Below are 19,505 nucleotides of genomic sequence, written 5' to 3' on the forward strand. Positions count from 1 at the left end.
TTTTTATTTACTTTTCGTCATGCGGTATCCTAACAATTTAGCCCAATGACAAATTCACCCACACAAATTCAAACTTCGTACCATAAAAATTCAATATGATATTTTGTACCATTTGAATATTTATTATGGCCATCCCATGCTAAATGGGGGATATCCCACACTAAAATATCTTGGATTAGATACTGAAACAGTTAAAGGTCTTGGTGCTAAAAGGTAATGTGTCGAAACGTCCCACCTACCAAGTAGAGGGTTACTTGCCCTTGCTGACACACAGGCCAGATTGCTTACGGCAAATAAAAAGAATTCTGCAGTTCTGTCATTTGGGAATCTGAAACTTATATCATCAACATAGTAAGTAAAGTTTTGCACTTGAACGTGTTTATTTGATGAGAAACATTTAAACCGATTACTGCGATTAGGCACGGCCCTAGCTTAAAACTAAAAGTGAAGTTACGGGACAGTGGGCCTACTGCTATTATAATTTCTGTGGAAACGAGGGGGTTATTTATATTCGGTCTTTCCTATCTCCCTCAAAGACCGAATATAAATAACCCCCTCGTTTCCACAGAAATTACTGCCGTGTCAAAAGTTTGTCTCGTTACGAAATGGTTAAACTCTTATGTTGATGCATATTTCGGAGACTAATGTCGAAGTTTATTCAATAGAAAGAAGAAAGGCCCTTTTTTACATACATATGCCTCAAGAGAAATGCACAACGGGTAGAGGGCTGGGTATATGCATACACGACAAGAATTTTATTATGAAGCAACGATTGTATTGAAGGAAAAAAATTTGTTTCAGATGTTCAATACAAATGTCCCTTCATGGGGATAAAATATGCACACCCATTGATGTTTAAAGATTGGGCCTTCTTGTGTCTTAAGTTCTGTGTATAGTAGTCTATATTCCGGAAATGTTGTGCATTGCTTTGATATTTCATAGAATATGCAGCATTTTACTGTTCCCAAACCGAATAATATAAAATGATGCTGACATGTTGCTGAGGGGTGGAAACTCGGAAAGAACATCAAAGACAACACACCAGTTTGACTTGAGGGATGACTTGAAACTTAGTTTTGAAGAGAACAGAAAATTTATTTCCAAATACTGTGAAAGGAATCTTAATTTTTACTAGAATTTCCTGAGAAGCTAAAGACAGAATATTTGATTTTTAGGTCAATGCTTGTTAATTTAAAGATTAAAAGATCTTTGGCAAAACATTCATTTGATTCTTTCATCTCTCTCAGACTAGCACTAGCTCTTGCAAACATGTATATATACCGAATAAACATTTATTCTCTTGTTGGAAATTACACACCCTAGTCTGTTACTGTTCAATAGCCTCCCCTGATCGGGACTGCTACAGGATTTGAAATTAGGGAGCAAGAGTCTATTAAAGAGATGAGTAGCCTTCAAAACGTCAAGGGGAACACACCGGTAAAACCCCTCCCCATACCTTGAGAAATAAGAAAATAAAAACCTTATGTGATCACCATATTAGACTGCTAATTTTGTATCGATACTACACATTTTAAAACATGCAGTATTAAAATGATTTTTGTGACTATGTGAATGAGTTACATGTAGATTAATATACTTGCATTTTTACATTAGCTTATGAGACACAGCTTGATAACTTTCTCGAGGGACACCCCACGTCTAACAGTTGTTTAGGTCAATTTTACATAGTTTACCTGGTTTAGGATGACAGTTAAATTATACAACAATAAATGTACATACCATTATGATTTGTAGTTTTGAACACAATAATGTACATACCATTATGATTTGTAGTTTTGAACGTTTTAAAGGAAGTTGAGGTCATAAGAAAATTGAATTCCTAATCATTCAGGTGCAGTATACATGTAGTCCATTTCCAAGTCACAATGGGAGATGAAGCAGCTAGCAATGTAGTGGAGCCAGCCTATTGTAAGTGTTGTCTACTCTGTGTGTGGAATCTGTCTGCTATACTGGCTGTGGAGTCATAACCCGGTCTAAAGCTTATACTTAACATACAAGAAATTGTATTCTGTTGCAATAAAGAATGAAATATGTTGTTTACAAAACAGAAAGCTTGATTTAGATATGCATAAATTGGTTACAAATACTATATATTGGGTAATTTTGATATGCATGAAATGGAGGGGGTGGGGGGATTCACCAAAAATGAAAGCACTAACCAAATCAATACACTTTTTTAATGAATATGAGAGAAAAAATAAAGTTCAAATATTTCAAACTACATTTTTTTTAAAAGAAAAATTTGCTAAATGTCCTTTATGCCAAAATTGTTCGATGTATATGGTAATTTTGGGTTGCGCAATATACCCATATGTATATTGATGATACCCATATATATTGATGAATATCTATTGCATATACCCAAATGACCAATTACACAAGGAATTGCTAATTGAATCTTTTCTTATTCAGTAAGTGATGAAAGAAAAAAGGATGGCTTTGTGCATGTGATTGTCAGTGCTAAAGGTTTGAAAACTGGCAGGTCAATGAAAGGACTAAAATTCATCAGAAAGGCAGAAAATGCAGAAGTCAATGCAACATTTGAAGAAAGGTACTTTTAACAATATAAATTGTAATTGTAAGAGAGAGAATGCAATGGAACAGAACAGTGGCCCTTATCACAAAATATCTTACAATTAAGATGAACATTTTAAAATACTGTAATTCTTTTATAATTCTTCACTCATATATTTCTGAACGAGCAACAACACTTACTACATGTGTATAGGTGAAAAACAGTCATTCTTACTCAGTTGCACTCAGTTGAGTATAAGATAGAGCATTTTTTTTATCTTAGTCACAAGATGTTTTTGTGAAAATGGCCACTGGATTTGAACCTGTATCCCTGAATATCAGATTATCTAGTGAGGTATTCAACCAAGCTATCTGGCCACTGGCGATTGAAATCAGCTGACTGCCGCATTCCTCCCTCCTTAAATGCGTTTGCCCTTGAAAATTTTATCTATTGGAAGGCACAAGTTATATGGGCTGGTCTATGGCAGCCAATGTAACTGGAAACTATAACATGTAACAGACCATGCAGGAATTTGAACCTAGACCCCTTTAATCTCTAGTAAGGTGCTCTACCAACTGAGCTATCTGCCATCAGAAATTGTAGCCAGCTGACTGCCACATAATGTACATTTTTTTTTTTACTGAAATTAATGACATTAGAATTTATGGCACTTGTAACAGTATTCAGAAATTCTCTTTAATTAATGCATTGAAGTTAATGAGGCAGATGATTGGTATTTAGTGTAATTACATGCATGTATAGGCACCTGGTGACCTGTATTACAGATCATTTGAAGTCACAGTCACTGGGAAGGCTAAAGGAGACCTGAAGGGGAAGTGCTACCAGCTGAAGATCAAGAAGCTACCGTATGATATTGTCAAGGAAGACAGTTATATGGAGGTACAAATAGCAACTCTGTGTAGATGAGCCTATTTTGGGGGTAGGACTGTGTCGATGAGCCTATTTCGGGGGTAGGGCCGTGTCGATGAGCCTATTTTGGGGGTAGGGCTGTGTCGATGAGTCTATTTTGGGCGTGTCTTGCCGAGCAATTTTGGGTGTGTCTTGCCGAGCCAATTTTGGGTGTGTGTGTCGATAAGCCTATTTTGGGTGTGTGCATCGGTGAGCCTATTTTGGGTGTGTTTGTCAATAAGCCTATTTTGGGTGTGTGCATCGGTGAGCCTATTTTGGGTGTGTTTGTCAATAAGCCTATTTTGGGTGTGTGTTGATGAGCCTATTCTGGGAGTGTGTGTTGATGAGCCTATTCTGGGAGTGTGTGTGTGTCAATGAGCCCATTCTGGGGGAGTGTGTGTGTTGATGAGCCTATTCTGGGAGTGTGTGTGTGTCAATGAGCCTATTCTGGGGGAGTGTGTGTGTTAATGAGCCTATTCTGGGAGTGTGTGTGTCAATGAGCCTATTCTGGGGGAGTGTGTGTTAATAAGCCTATTCTGGGAGTGTGTGTTGATGAACCTATTTTGGGTGTGTGCATCGGTGAGCCTATTTTGGGTGTGTGTTAATGAGCCTATTTTGGGTGTGTGTTAATGAGCCTATTCTGGGAGTGTGTGTTGATGAGCCTATTCTGGGATTGTGTGTGTTGATGAGCCTATTCTGGGAATGTGTGTGTGTGTTGATGAGCATATTCTGGGAGTGTGTTTGTGTCGATAAGTCTATTTTGTTTCAGGGGGCTGGGGTGGGGGGTGAGGAGAGATACATTGTACATGTTACTAACTTTATGGGATAGACACTACATTTTGTTGTTTTGTGGAGGCTGGTTGATCTATCACAGCTACACCAGTTTGTATGTCTTATTTCCATGAAAATTTCATATTTATATTTACAGGTTGAAGATGACAGACTTGTACTGTATTTGAAAAAAAAGGAGAACAAGTCCTGGTACCCTGAACTGGAGTCGGGGTTAGAGACCCAAGAAGATGAAGATTAGAGATCCAAGGGGGGGGGGGGGGGGGGGGGTGGGGGGGGGGGGGGGTGGGGTGAGAAAAGGGACTTATGATAAATGCAAACCATGCATTCACCTTACTGAGCTCCGACTCAAGACTATAAATTCCTAAATATATGCGAGGAATCTATTATTGTGTAATTTTGCGAGAAGCATCACTTGCAAAATAAAATTACTTGCTTTTATATTTTTATTGTTTATATACATGTAAATACTCTTGATCAACAGAGCATTTGTGAAATTATGTTTTTGCGATTTGACATCCGAGTCATTTTGCGATATCAAGTACTCGCGTATACTGAAGAATCTACAGTTTGATACATAAATTTCATTGTTAGAATATTTAATGTTTGATGTCCCTTTAAAACACAGGTTTTGTTCTGGACTGTTATGTGCTGCGATACACAGACTTGTTACTATATATACATAAGGGTTGTACTACCAAGTTGTTATGAATTCATATTATATTTACTGAAGCTGCTGTTTATAGTTAAGATTAATGTACACATGGTTTTTTTGTAAGTACATGTATCTGTCAGGTGTTTAGTTTTCTGATTTTAAATGGATTAATCATTGTTGATTAAGTTTTCACTTTTTGTCAAATGCAAGTAAAACTGTGTTAATTGCAGTTGTTGTCTTACTTTAATAATAATTGTTTGTTGCAAAACACAGGATACAGGGTATGATACTGTACATCAATATAGATTTTTTTGTAAATGTGAAATTAGATCTGCATGTATAAGGCTACAATGGATTAAAATTTTAGTATTACTGACTGTATGTAGAGAGAATAGATGGCAGCAGATGTCATGAAAGTGTTTTTTCCCTGCAGAACAAAGTGGTAGGTGATACAGAAATGCAATTGTGTGTTCATTTTTAAAACAATATATATAAAAAAAAAACATGGGGGGGGGGGGGGGTATTTTTTTTAATGGCATTATTAATCACAGCATTTGCATAATAGTTATTGTGTTGATATCAATTATGAATTAGCAACATTATTTTTTAGTTTTTTATTACACTTTTTGATCTTATGTTTATTGGTAGAAGTGCAATAAAGTATTTCAAATTAGCTGCAACTTGTTGTTTTTGAATGGATGAAATATATAAAATGTGTATTCTGTAGTTGGTTACAGAATGTTGACTTTTCTGTTCGTTATATTTTCCAGTTTCTCATTACAGAGAATATGCCCCCCCTCCTTCCCCCTAAATCCACCATTCATTCCAAGGTGAGATCACCATGCTTATACTGAGACAAGGTACACTTTCCTTCCAAGAGATATCTCTAAACAAGGTTTACTAATAAAATTCAAGATATAACCCAGACAAAATGTTTTCATGCATAATTGGTGTGACCTATTTTGGGGTTGCTAATCTATTCCCGAAACTAAATCAAATGAGAAGATCCTAAGCACAACATGATATGGATGCTGAAACACTGTTAAGAGAAGCAGATTTCCAATCGTGAATGCCCTAAAACAAAGAACAAGTAATTAATGAAGATTTGCATATTTTAGCTCAACCATGAATTAGCACTGGCTTTATCAGCAAAGCTACTAAAATATGAATCTCACGAAAATAAGTATATGTACAGTATACATGTATGTCACTGGCCAGCAGAATGGGCACTAAACCTCCGTGGCTGTCTACAGTGAGTACAGCAGAACGGGCACTAAACCTCCGTGGCTATCTACAGTGAATACAACAGAACGGACACTAAACCTCCATGGCTGTCTACAGTGAATACAACAGAACGGGCACCAAACCTCCGTGGCTATCTACAGTGAATACAACAGAACGGGCACCAAACCTCCGTGGCTGTCTACAGTGAATACAACAGAACGGGCACCAAACCTCCGTGGCTGTCTACAGTGAATACAACAGAACGGGCACCAAACCTCCGTGGCTGTCTACAGTGAATACAACAGAACGGGCACCAAACCTCCGTGGCTGTCTACAGTGAATACAACAGAACGGGCACCAAACCTCCGTGGCTGTCTACAGTGAATACAACAGAACGGGCACCAAACCTCCGTGGCTGTCTACAGTGAATACAACAGAACGGGCACTAAACCTCCGTGGGTATCTACAGTGAATAGAACAGAACGGGCACTAAACCTCCGTGGCTGTCTACAGTGAATACAACAGAACGGGCACTAAACCTCCGTGGGTATCTACAGTGAATAGAACAGAACGGGCACTAAATCTCGGGGGCTGTCTACAGTGAATACAACAGAACGGGCACTAAACCTCCGTGGGTATCTACAGTGAATACATTTGCCAGTTACACAGTAATCTTGATCTTTGGGTCAATCATGCTTCTCCAAGTAGACCCTGAGAGAGAATTCAGAACTCCTCCAAATCAAAATCAAAGCATTTTTAATATTCAAGTTTATAATATAAAATATCACTTAAAAACTACACAGTAAACTCTCTCATTATCACAGTCACAAAAAACATGGGTAAATAGGATGCAGAAATGGAAGTGAAAATTACCTTTCTTGAAATACATTTTGGTACATGAAAAATGTATACTATAAATACCAATGTGTATTTATATTGGTAGAATTTATATCCTTAAGAAATTTGTGACTTGCACTGGATTAAAAAATAAGTTATTTATTCATTATTGTGCCACACTGTAGCATCAGTTTGTCATGAATAAATCCAATAGTGCATTATATCAACATTTAAAATTGCCTAAAACAAATACATGTACATTTGAAAACACTGAAGTTGTAGTTTGGGTGGAGAGACCTTAAACGGAAAAATCAACAACATTCCATTTTGTGAAGGAACTTACAAACAGTACACATTGGAAACTGATGTAACGACACAAGGTAAGAATTCATGTACTGTATTGGAAAGGGATAAATTGTGAATGTATTGTATCGCAAAATCAACAAAATAAATCTCCTTCAACACTAAGACTACTGTTACATTTAATACTATATATGAATACATGCAATAATTGCAAATAATTTGGCAGTCTAGATCCAGATACAAGATACTATAATTTCGATAATCCACTAATGCAAGTGAATATAATTTTTGTGTATTTTCAAAACATTTGAACCTGTGAAAGTCCTATTTCCACTTGCTAAATTTAGTTCTTATAATACTTTTTGTTGCTAATGTTCATCAGTATAAAATCAATTAAAAGCTTGATAAATTTCTTGGACAAAAATCAACAATGCTAATCTAATGAAAATAAAGAATCCTGTAAATTTCCACATCCACAGTATGGAGGAAATAACAAATGGTTACAGAAATACATAGTCTACACAGGTTTAATCTACACTGTATATAGGACATTATGTATTCTTATCATTCTAGTATACCATCTACCAGATATACCCCCCTTTGACTTAAAAGTGGTATAAGAGAGTTTAGTATACATCCATTCTCCTATCCTGCTTCCTGTCAACCAAATACTGATATAAAACGTACATGTACTTTCCCGTTGATAATGTAACAATTCCTCCCCCAGAATACCTCTTTTGTGATAACAGGTTTTGAGAAAATGATGTTATCAATATTTTTACGATTCCACTGTAATATCACCATGAAGTATCGGTAAGATTAGTTTTCTGATTGTCACTGGGAAAGTTCTAAAGCCATAGACGGGATATATTCATAATACACAATTATACAGGGGGAATAGAGAAATACATATGCATTGTCATTAATGAACCAAACACAATGAGGTTACAGATAATTCGATCCCAAGGAACAGATCTTTCACACAGTTATACCCTAACTGTTGGGTTTTCTGTCATTTACACCAGCACCGTCTTCTGAGACAAATCCGCTGAGTTTCGTCGAGGGGCAATATCATCTACCATTCCCACTTCCTCCAAATCATACAAGACTTCCAGTATACAGGCTGCACTCCAAGCCTGGGCTGGGCAACTGCTTGGGCAAAACTGTAAAAACAAATACACTGGTTCTGAGTACTGTAAGACAAAGGTGAATGACTTCATTTTTGTTACAGAGAAAATAATTACATGTAGGTCACTACTGAAAACAGTGCTGTAACATATTGAGTACATTCTATCACAAATCTAAGGCACTATTCAATAGTACAAGTACACACCCTGCCATTGGAATTTGTCAGTTCTGGAAGAGACTGCCAGGGAGATGCCATTATGTGTTCATAGTGAGGAGTGAGTCGAGTCTTGATGAAGCTAACAGTGCTCTTCAGAAGCCCCTTCCTCTTGGATTCCAGTATCTTGGCAAAGTATAGCTTTGCTCTGAGAAAATATCCAAGTGGCCATACCCATTCCTGAAAGATATTACCAGTGAGGATGCTCTCTAATATTAAGTGTCACTTCAATGTTGTCACTGCTGCAGTTTTATTAGTGTGTACTTTTGGACCAGCATGATATGTTACTACAAGGTGATTCTGAGTCATTCTTTTTTTAAAAAATATAATTTTTTTAAAATTATTTTTCAACATTCTGTAATTAGTTCATGGTATATCTTCATAATATACATGTAATATAGAATTACAGAAGTGTTTATTTCTTTTAGAGAGAGAGAGAGAAAGAGAGAGAGCTATGCAAATATTTGGTTCCATCTGTTTCAAAGGGCATCAAAATTTTCAGTATCACCACTTTCATAAGATATGAATTTTTGTGTTTCATAGAATAACTTTAACAAGAGAAATGCCAACGTGACATAATACGCCCATAGATTTTGCTCAAGGAAAACATATTCTAGTGGGATTCATATTTTAGTGAAGTTAGTACTGTCCTCTGTGAGCTAATTCATTATTATGCTTGTAGAAATGGATATCAAGATATAGAGAGGGATAGCCTTAGAATGCGCTACTTCATAAATATGCTGATATACCACACACCTTTGCTTGAAACAGTTAGTGCTAAAGTATAAGTACAGGTACAGTATACTAAAATGCAATATTTAAAACACAAGTCTATAAACTTACTATACCAGATTAGTAACCAAGCCAAATCATCTTCGGTTTGTATCCTGCCATCATGGTGATCAAATATACCAAGTAATAATATCCAGGAGCTTACGGTTCGGTTTGTATCCTGCCCACAAGGTTTTCCTAATAAGTGATACTACGACCTTGACCTTGAAAAACAATAGGCACCTTCCTCTCATCATGATGATCAAATATACCAAGTTATAATATCCTGGAGCTTACGGTTTGGTTTGTATCCTGCCCACAAAGTTTTCCTAATAAGTGATACTACGACCTTGACCCTTGACCTTGAAAAACAATAGGCATCTTCCTCTCATCATGGTGATCAAATGTACCAAGTTGTAAAGTCCTAGGGCTTATGGTTCAGTCTGTATCCTGCCCACAAGGTCGGGACAGACAGACGGACGACGCCATACCATAATATGTCCCGTCTTCGACGGGCGTATAAAAATGATATTGCAGAACGCACACTCAAATTTTTCTCTGTACACCTTGCTGTATAAATATAATACTTTAACCAAAGGATGAGTCATTCTATTACGCCCTTTGATATTAAGATATAGCGCTGGTGGTGTTACACTCTGCACTTAATGGCCAAGTCATTCTATTAAGCCCTTTGAATAAAGATACTGCACTGGCAGCGGTTCTCTCTGTACTTACTGGCCCTTGGTGATAATTGAATCCATGTGCCACTTTGCAGTCATCTGTGTCATTTGAGTTGTCATAATCTCCAACATACGCCCAGTCCCTACAACGATGATGTAGCTATGACTACGATACATAAACAATAGTATATAGCTCAAGTACTATACATAAACATTAGTATATAGAATGTACTCAGATCTTTAGACTCATGTAATACATAAACATTAGTACATAGACTGTGCTTAAATCTCTAGACTCATGTAATGCATACACATTAGAACATAGACTGTGCTTAAATCTTTAGACTCATGTAATACATAAACATTAATACACAGATTGCTTAAATCTTTAGACTCTTGTAATACATAAACATTAATACACAGACTGCTTCAATCTTTAGACTCTTGTAATACATAAACATTAATACACAGACTGCTTCAATCTTTAGACCCTTGTTATCAATCACTTACAGATCAAGTTCTTGCTCTACTTTCATTTTGGAATTTCATACAAAACCTTTTCACAATTTCTGCAGACACTGAGCTGATATTAAGCATCAAGTTGTGAAGAGTTACATGTACAAGTCAAATATGTCAATATTTACTTTTATTCAATGTGACATGCATGTAGCAGATTTAATTGTGAATATTCTACTGCCTGCCTGCATGGTCAATTCTGTTATTCTGAATTTTATTCCCCTTCCAAAGTAGAGAAAAACGTTGATATATGATATACATTTAAATATCTCTAGGGCGTTTAAAAAAACTTCAACATATCCAGGAGTTCAAGATATCTTAACCTGTCCGCTGATTTCATTCCAGTGACTTCCCTTACGTTTGTATATGTTCATTTGATGCACAACACTTGCACTATAAGTAACAAATGATATTGGCTTCTGTTATGTATATCGGAGAAATAAATAAATTAAAGTAGTAAATAAATTCTAAGAAAATTGCTTTCGATTCTTTTATATAAAACATTTTATTGTGTATGTCTAGAATACAATGACAGTGCAGAGCCCGTTTTGATATTGGTTTTCAAGCTTGAAGGGGATGTAGCTATTGCGTTATAGTTAGAGAACCAATCATGTAAGTAACAAAAAAATGGGGTTTTTAAAAAATGGCCATTTTACTGTCTGTTTCTCTCTGTACATTGGGAATCACCTGCCTCTACTGTGTGGGTTTTTAACTTTCTCTGGTTGGAAGCTTGTGTTCATGTTGTTATACATGTATAGGTATGACCAATCTACTGTGAATGAAAAATGTATAACAAATGCTGTAAAACAAAATCAATTTGTCCAGACGTGGTCAACTGATGTGTTTAGTTCTTCTAACAGTACAATGTACAGAATTTTTAGTTCTTCTAACAGTACAATGTACAGAATTTTTAGTTCTTCTAACAGTACAATGTACAGAATTTTTAAAACAAATTTTGGTCTGGAAACCTATCTTGAAAAACTACTGGTCTGGAAACCTATCTTGAAAAACTACCTAAGAAACTCAGCAGCATCTTTTTGAAATTTTGTACCACAAACCATCGCCTCCTAGTAGAGACTGACCGATGGTTAAGTATACCGTATAACAAAAATTATGTGTATTGAAGATGAATATCACTTTGTGTTTATAGAATGCAGTGCTTTTTCCAGTATAAGAAAAGAATATCTACACAGAAAATATTGATATAATGAAATTATGTCAACAAGTAATGTTAATAACCTTAAAACCTGTGCATGTTTATTCTAAAGATATGTGAATTAGTACTAGTCTGTTCTCTTTAACACACAAATTTCATATTCATGTAAATATCTATGTACAGTGAAACTTCTCTAAACCGGCCGGCTGTCGGACCGAAAAAAAAACGGCCGGTTTAGAGGGGTGGCCGGTATACCGAGAATTTAGCATTTAGAGACGTTTCAGCTCAATTTATTTTTTAGATATTTCATTGACAACACAAACCATATAATATGGTGTTCAAGGACTATTATTTCACTATTGGAAATAAAACAAAATAATTTACTAACATGTTTATTTTCAATTTATACCACTAAAACTATCTAAAAATGAATAAACATTTTTACATTGACATGCATAAATAATGGAAAACATTCTGTTTAAATAAAACTGCATTTGATATATGTATAGAAATCTGTAGACTAGCAGCATTTATGTAGAATTTCGGCTTATGATTTCATAAACAAAACAAACACATAGCCATTTGATTGCTGCAATTAATACACAGAGTAGGTACTGCTCACTTTGATATGGAGATCTCTGATCAATTATCAGTGGAGATCAAACTAGTCCGCTTGTACCTACAGGTAATTATTACGAGAAATAGTCTTGCTGCAATCATCTAATTTTAACTTAAAAAACGTGATACGTAAAGAAAACACAGAGGTCTATTAATGGCCTATTATTGGAATTCCTCTTACCTATAAAAACTCTGTTTACGTCCATTGCTTATATCGTTAACAAATTTGTTTTGACGTTTTTGAAAAGTACAGTAGTAAATATATAATTTTAATTTTGATGTTTCTTAGGAATTTTAATATGGAGCGCCAAATTAACATAAACTTAAATAATTGAAGATATCTTCAATTATTTGAAGATATCATCAATTGAATTATTGCTCTCTTTAATTGAATTAATACGCGCATTAAATCAATTATTGCTCTCATCAAATGAATTAATGCGCGAATCAATTGAATTAATGAGAGCAATAATTGATTTAATACGCGCATTAATTCAATTATTGCTCTCTTCAATTCAATTGATGCGCGCATTAATTCAATTAATGAGAGCAATAATAGATTTGATGCGCGCATTAATTCAATTATTGCTCTCTTCAATTCATTTGATGAGAGCATCAATTTAGTAGAAATATTGCTCGCAATAATTAATTTAGAGCTCGGTATAAATAATTTGATGATCTCTTTAATTCAATTGAAGATATCTTTAAATCATTTACAATGCTTTTATATAAGGAATTAATGCGCGCATCAATTCTTTTAAAGAGAGCAACAATTCAATTAAAGATATCATTAATTCAATTGTGGATATGTTGAATTGAAGATATCTTTAATTATATAGTTGCTCTCTCTAAAAGAATTATTGCTCTCTTCAAATGAATTAAAGATATCATTAATTCAATTGAAGAGAGCAATAATTGAATTAATGTGCGCATTAAATCAATTATTGCTCTCATCAAATGAATTAATGCGCACATCAATTCAATTATTGCTCTCATCAATTGATTTAATGCACGCATTATATCAATTATTGCTCTCTTCAATTGAATTGTAGCGCGCATCAATTCAATTGTTGATATCATTAATTCATTTGAAGAGATCATTAATTCAATTAAAGCGCGCATCAAATCAGCTGAAGAATTAATGCTCTCATCAATTCAATTAATGCGCGCAATAATTCAGAATTGAAGATATCATTAATTATTTGAAGAGATCTTTAATTCAATTGTTGCGCGCATCAAATGAATTGATGATATCTTCAAATAATTGATGATATCTTCAATTATTTGAGTTTATGTTAATTTGGCACTCCATATTTTAAGTGTATGGAAACCCCCCAAAAATCATTTATTTATTGAAAATTATCATTAACAGTCATGGGTTTGTTGTTTATTAACTGCCGCTTATATCCATGGTGCAACAATATGGCGGATTGATTGTATTCATTCAATATGTGCATATCTGTTTATAACATTTCATACAGAAATTTGAAAGGGTCACTTGGATTAGCCAAGCACCAATTAACACCCTGGACAATAGGTAAACTATAGAACTTATACAGGCCACTTGTGTTTTTCACACCTCCAGTAGATAATTTCCCACCTGGCCAGTAGGTCAGTCATTTTTCACACCTGGCTGATCTTAATCATCCATCTGGCCAAAATTTTCTAGTCTTCAAATAGTGGCGGGTATAAGGGTAAATTACACATGTTTGTTAACAATTGTACTTTAAAAAGTGGCCGATGTCCGGTTTTCAGGGGTGGCCGGTTTTGTGAGACTTTCTTTGTAAGGAAATGTTAAGGTTTCTGCCGGGACTTTGAAAATCGGCCGATATTCAGGGAGAAGTTTCACTGTATATATTTCACTTTTTGCATGCCTATGTATCAAAATAGGTACCGTATAAGTTTTACATGTACATTCCTCTGATGTAATCTGTATTATACATGAAATTTCTGTATTGTACCTCATGTACCACTTTCATTGTGATTTGAGCGAATAAAAGTGAATGAATGAATGGTGGTGAACCATTAGCAGCCTCCAGTTTGAACAGGTGTGAATACTAATGTGAAAGTGAGGAGTAATAAGACCAGGTATATCTAGTAAAACAGAAAATATACTGCACTTCAAGATAAACCAGGCAGAATTAGTGGGGGGAGCAAGATTACTGTATTTGATATATCTTTAAAATCATTTACAATATATATAGAGAATACGGTCAGGACCGGCCATAGACTTCCACGTAAGTGGGGTATTCGAGATACTGATATGTGTCACACAGAATTTCTACTGACCTGGGATCTAGTGTTTTCATTCCCAAAGATCCAAGCAGTACATCTTCAGCCTGTGCTAGCGCTGTCCAGGCATACTCTGGTGGAAACAGCTGGGGAGCCTGCAATGATTTTGAAAGTCAAGAAATAAAATTGATGGACAGACTGCTTCCATGGTTTTATTTGAAATCTCTGGCGGTATTGATAGTTGTAGAGCAAGTGTAAAAACATGGGTCATTAAAAATACTTCCAAGTCAAAGGACATGGAGCCATACTATACATCTACTACTGAGTGAGCAGCAGGATGGATATAAATATCTAGACACAACATGCATCGTAATCTACACTACCACTCTTAAACAACTAATAGCATTCATGTGGATAATTATTCATAAATTTCATCCCAACTGCAACACACGTAGAAAGAAGATATAACAAGTCTCATTACATTATAATGGGGAAATGACCCCCAATCTGAATTCATAGCATTGTAATACCATATTAAGCAAGTAAAACATGGCATAATTTGATTATCTTTACATTTCTAATGTTTTTGCCTTCGAGGGAGCAAGGACTTTGAAATTCCTCCTATTTGTTTCTCTATCCCTAATTCATGCCATACAAAATTTGGTCAGAACTGGTTAATGGGTTTTGCAAATGTAATTTGAAATAAATTATAATGCACATTTGAAGATGGATGCCAGTATGTCACCTGGCTGAGTGAACTAACCAGTATGTCACCTGACTGTATGTCACCTGACTGGGTGAACTAATCAGTATGTCACCTGACTGGGTGAACTAATCAGTATGTCACCTGACTGGATGAACTAATCAGTATGTCACCTGACTGGGTGAACTAATCAGTATGTCACCTGACTGTATGTCACCTGACTGGGTGAACTAATCAGTATGTCACCTGACTGGGTGAACTAACCAGTATGTCACCTGACTGGGTGAACTAATATGCTTGATCAAAATAGGACACACGACTTACCACAACCATAGCAACCGGGAAGTTTGGTCTGAGCTGAAAATCTGCCCAGAATGGTTTAGCGAAGTACGAGTCTTTGTAAAAACCTCTTCTGTTAATCAGCTCAGGGTGGGTCTCATATTCAGCAGTAGGATCCACATTTATCCAGAAATGCTTCTCAAAATTGTCTTTTAACAGCCTAGACCATTCTTTAAATGTCTTTTTTGTAGAGACTCCTAAAAAAAATTGCAAATCAGGTTAACTACATTTTCAACATGATTATAGAAATTTGGAAAACATTGTTCTGGTGTTGTGGTACAAATCTAGCTGTACATGCATGCAGTGTTACAGATTTACCATCTTTGATGATAGAAACTCCATCATAAGGGTAGATTTTTTGGTCAGCTAAATTTTCTAACCAGGTTAATGCAGACATACATAGCCCTACAAGTTCCACAGCTGAACCACTCCTATATTAGGAAATTGAAAAGATAAATTCAAGAAGAGCTATTCATTTTCAAAATGTTTTATTTTTACAAAATATTTTTATCATGAACTTTAATACAGTAGAAGTTTTCCAATCGATTCTATATTTGATTGTGTTTACCTTGGAGTGGCAGGTTTTCCTTTTGTCCCAGCCTTAACAGAGCTTCCCATCTTGTCCATCCAGGTACCACAATTACGCTCGTTTCCTCCAAACACAAAGCCCGTTTCCCAGTCCACTCCTATTTCATTATTAAATCCTAAAAATGGAAAATAATATTCATCTCATCCGACTACTGTGATGATTCTGTGAAGGTTCAAAAATATCTGAAATAGGCTGGGAGTTGGAGGTGAAGCCTCAGACACTGTAGAAATTTAGGATTCAGCAAGCCTAAAATAAACCTAAAAATGTGTACCAAGGAGTGAGAAACAGTAAAACTCTATTTATTTCTACATGTTCAAGTTAACGGGTGGGTCGTACCTGGCTTTATCCCATTTTTGCTTTTACAATGAAACTGTTTTAGGCACTTCTTGTAGAAGTGTGTGCATTTCCATCATCTTCATTTTTGACCTTGTCTTTCTATTCATTTGTACAGATGTAGTTCTTGCTTCTTTCTGACTTTGTTTCTCTCCAAGTCCTTAAGTGTAACTTTATTTCAATCACAGTGACTTGCTCTCATTATAAAAATATTGTAAACAATAATCTAGTCTAACATTAAAATATAGTATTGTCTACAATATTTTTAACAGGAGCAAGTCCCTGTGTTTCAATACAGTGTCTGTCACTTGGAATGAAAATCAAACTAGCGGACACTGCCGGACAACTTTTGTAACTTACCAGGCAAATTTTTGTTGTTTTATTTTTTTGTATGAAGCTTTTAGAATAAATGTTGATCAACTGATTTCCATAGTTTATATTTACAAAACACATCCCCCTGGTTTGATCCTCTTCCTTACATTCTCTGACATTTTCTTCCCTTTGACATCCCGTGATAATTTTTACCATTGCCATAATCATGACTTTTTAACAGTTTTGTCAACAACTTTCGTGTTTGGACAAACCACAATGCCATTGTAGGATAGTGATCAGTTAAAAGCTTCACAGTACACACTCTGATAGGACAAATGAAACGTTTCAGAGATTCAGAATACAGACTACACAACCGGACTTTTTCCAACTGTACAAAACAGAAATAGATTGCTGTAAAACTTGGTCAAAATATTGGAAATCACTCATGAATATTAGATTCCTGGATTCATAATAGCAGAATTCCACTAAATAGTGGAACAGAATCATCACTGCAACAACCAATTTTTCATTTTCATATACAAGTACTCTAAATAAATAATTCTGGTGCAATAACTGCCGATATCATCCAATTCTAAACTTAAATCATCCTACAAATTCACCTTCATCTGACATCTGTTCATCAATTGCTGTGCCAGCATTTCTTTCTCTGTACTTCAGTCCTTCAGCATGTCGTTGTAAACCTTCCTGAATGACCTGATGTAATGGTTGATCCTGTAAAAGTTACAAATGCTGATAAAGACAAAGCTCTGATCAATACGAACCAGTAACATTAAAATTCTGTCCTTTACAGAAAATTCTCTATCTTTAATATGCTCTCTAAGGCACTGTTATGGTATGTTAAAATTTGACTTACATATTGTCCATCAGGTTCATGGACAGTTGAATCGTCACTTGGATACAGTCGAGCCACTTTTTCCTCTAGAATATCTGTTCCCCTAAAGCTGCAGTAGTCCTGGATGGCTTGGAGCCACCACCAGAAGGCATCACGGCAATTAAAGCGAGCACCTTTTCCCTCGTTAAGTAAATTAGGAATTAGGCCATGTCGTAAACAACCTCCATAAGCCATTATTATCAACCTGGTAAAGACAGTCAGACGTATAAATACATAAATATTTTCAAAGAAACTAAAATCACATTTCCCCCCAGGCTTTTATTTCTTCACAGTAGAATTATTTAAGTTTTAATTCTAACCACCAAGTAATTACATTAAAAACAATGCAACAAGATTCTGTTTTACAATTACTCAATAAAAATCCTAATAATCTCAAATAAAACAGAATTGGAAGACATACTTAGCATCATCATATCTGCCTGTTAGCAACAGTAAACCTCGCAGAGAAATAAACGTATCTCTTCCCCAGTTCCTCATGTAACCACTGGCAAAATGGGGAAATCCTAATGTTAGAAAATACACACATTAATCAGGCGAATAACTACTAGGTCTACAGGAATAGGGCAGAATAATTTCACGACAACATGTAGTTGGTTTTCATACCAGCAGCCAATGACAGAGGATGATCTACGTCAACATTTGGAGTTGTTGATTTCATAGTCAGAGATAACTTGGGAAGCTTTGCATTCTTGACATATCCACAGAACTGAAGGCTTCCCAAGGACAGCATCTGTACAAAGGTTGAACCATCCTGGATGAACCTGCAAGAAAATCCTGTAATCAAGAACATGTTCATATGGATGGATAAAAGTATGTATATACAAAATCTTGTAATCAAGAACATTTTTATAAGGAGAGATAAAAGTATGTATTATATACAAAATCTTGTAATCAAGAACATTTTTATAAGGAGAGATAAAAGTATGTATTATATACAAAATCTTGTAATCAAGAACCTGTTCGTAAGGAGAAATAAAGTATATACAATGCCTTGTCTATATATTTTGCATGTAATTACCAATCATTTAAATATGTTCAAAATTGAAGCAATACTTTGCATTTGATGGTTTTCAAACACAACAAAATATGGAAAAAATTTCATATACATGCAAACACAAGACAAAGGGAAATCTTTCATATCCACTGGAGCTGTCCTGAAACTGATCATGTTATTCCAAGTACATAGTACTTTTTTAAGATAACCTTTACACAAGAAACTATTTATTTCGTGTTGTTCACACAGCCATCACCACAGTACAACCACTGTGTTCACTTACTCAGACATGAGCTTTGTGGTCTGGTCTCTCAGTACTACATATGCCCCTGTAATCACTGTATCAAAATAGCATGGAACCAAGAACCTAGGGATGTCGTTTAAATTTCCCAACACACCAGCAAACCACTCACCAAGCTGAAAGACGAAAATGTGCAGTGTAGAATGTTGATTTCATAAAATCAGTTCATAGAGAACAATGATTTGTATATGATTATAAACCAACACATCTCTATAAAGTAAGGCAAACGAACATACCAACTTCTTTTGTATTGTACTATGATATAAAGTATCTCTGGATACTAACATATCAAGTGTGTACATACTTTAAAGACATTGTGATTTTGAAATGTTCTAAGCTTTTAAATGCAAATAATGAAATATCATTAAGTTTAAGGATTCTTTTCTATAAAAAGAAAGAAATTTATCATATTACATATTATAAATCATTCAGTTATACTACTTTAATTTTTAT

At 35.2% G+C, this 19,505-nt stretch overlaps 2 protein-coding genes across 2 annotated transcripts in view; one reads left to right on the forward strand and one right to left on the reverse strand.

The window, feature by feature from the left end:
* Positions 1–208: 208 nt before the first annotated feature.
* LOC125671532 (uncharacterized) lies at positions 209–5,562 on the forward strand. Its single transcript, XM_048907307.2, has 5 exons — positions 209–351; positions 1,853–1,929; positions 2,434–2,572; positions 3,322–3,436; positions 4,374–5,562. Exons 2-5 carry the CDS (start codon positions 1,887–1,889, stop codon positions 4,473–4,475), a joined length of 399 nt encoding a protein of 132 aa, XP_048763264.2. The 5' UTR covers positions 209–351; positions 1,853–1,886; the 3' UTR covers positions 4,476–5,562.
* Positions 5,563–6,852: 1,290 nt separating this feature from the next.
* The window catches only part of LOC125671502 (glycogen debranching enzyme-like), a 30,009-nt gene continuing 17,356 nt past the window's right edge, over positions 6,853–19,505 (reverse strand). The window contains exons 18-29 of the mRNA XM_056163991.1: positions 19,035–19,168; positions 18,361–18,518; positions 18,158–18,260; positions 17,719–17,941; positions 17,465–17,576; positions 16,179–16,314; positions 15,929–16,041; positions 15,596–15,807; positions 14,626–14,723; positions 10,102–10,189; positions 8,587–8,775; positions 6,853–8,416 (exon numbers count right to left, since the gene is read on the reverse strand). Coding sequence (XP_056019966.1) covers positions 8,270–8,416; positions 8,587–8,775; positions 10,102–10,189; positions 14,626–14,723; positions 15,596–15,807; positions 15,929–16,041; positions 16,179–16,314; positions 17,465–17,576; positions 17,719–17,941; positions 18,158–18,260; positions 18,361–18,518; positions 19,035–19,168 — 1,713 coding nt within the window. The 3' untranslated portion in view covers positions 6,853–8,269. The remainder of the gene's footprint in view (positions 8,417–8,586; positions 8,776–10,101; positions 10,190–14,625; positions 14,724–15,595; positions 15,808–15,928; positions 16,042–16,178; positions 16,315–17,464; positions 17,577–17,718; positions 17,942–18,157; positions 18,261–18,360; positions 18,519–19,034; positions 19,169–19,505) is intronic.

This window comes from Ostrea edulis, chromosome 4 (genome assembly GCF_947568905.1).
Source record: "Ostrea edulis chromosome 4, xbOstEdul1.1, whole genome shotgun sequence".
NCBI lineage: Eukaryota > Metazoa > Mollusca > Bivalvia > Ostreida > Ostreidae > Ostrea > Ostrea edulis.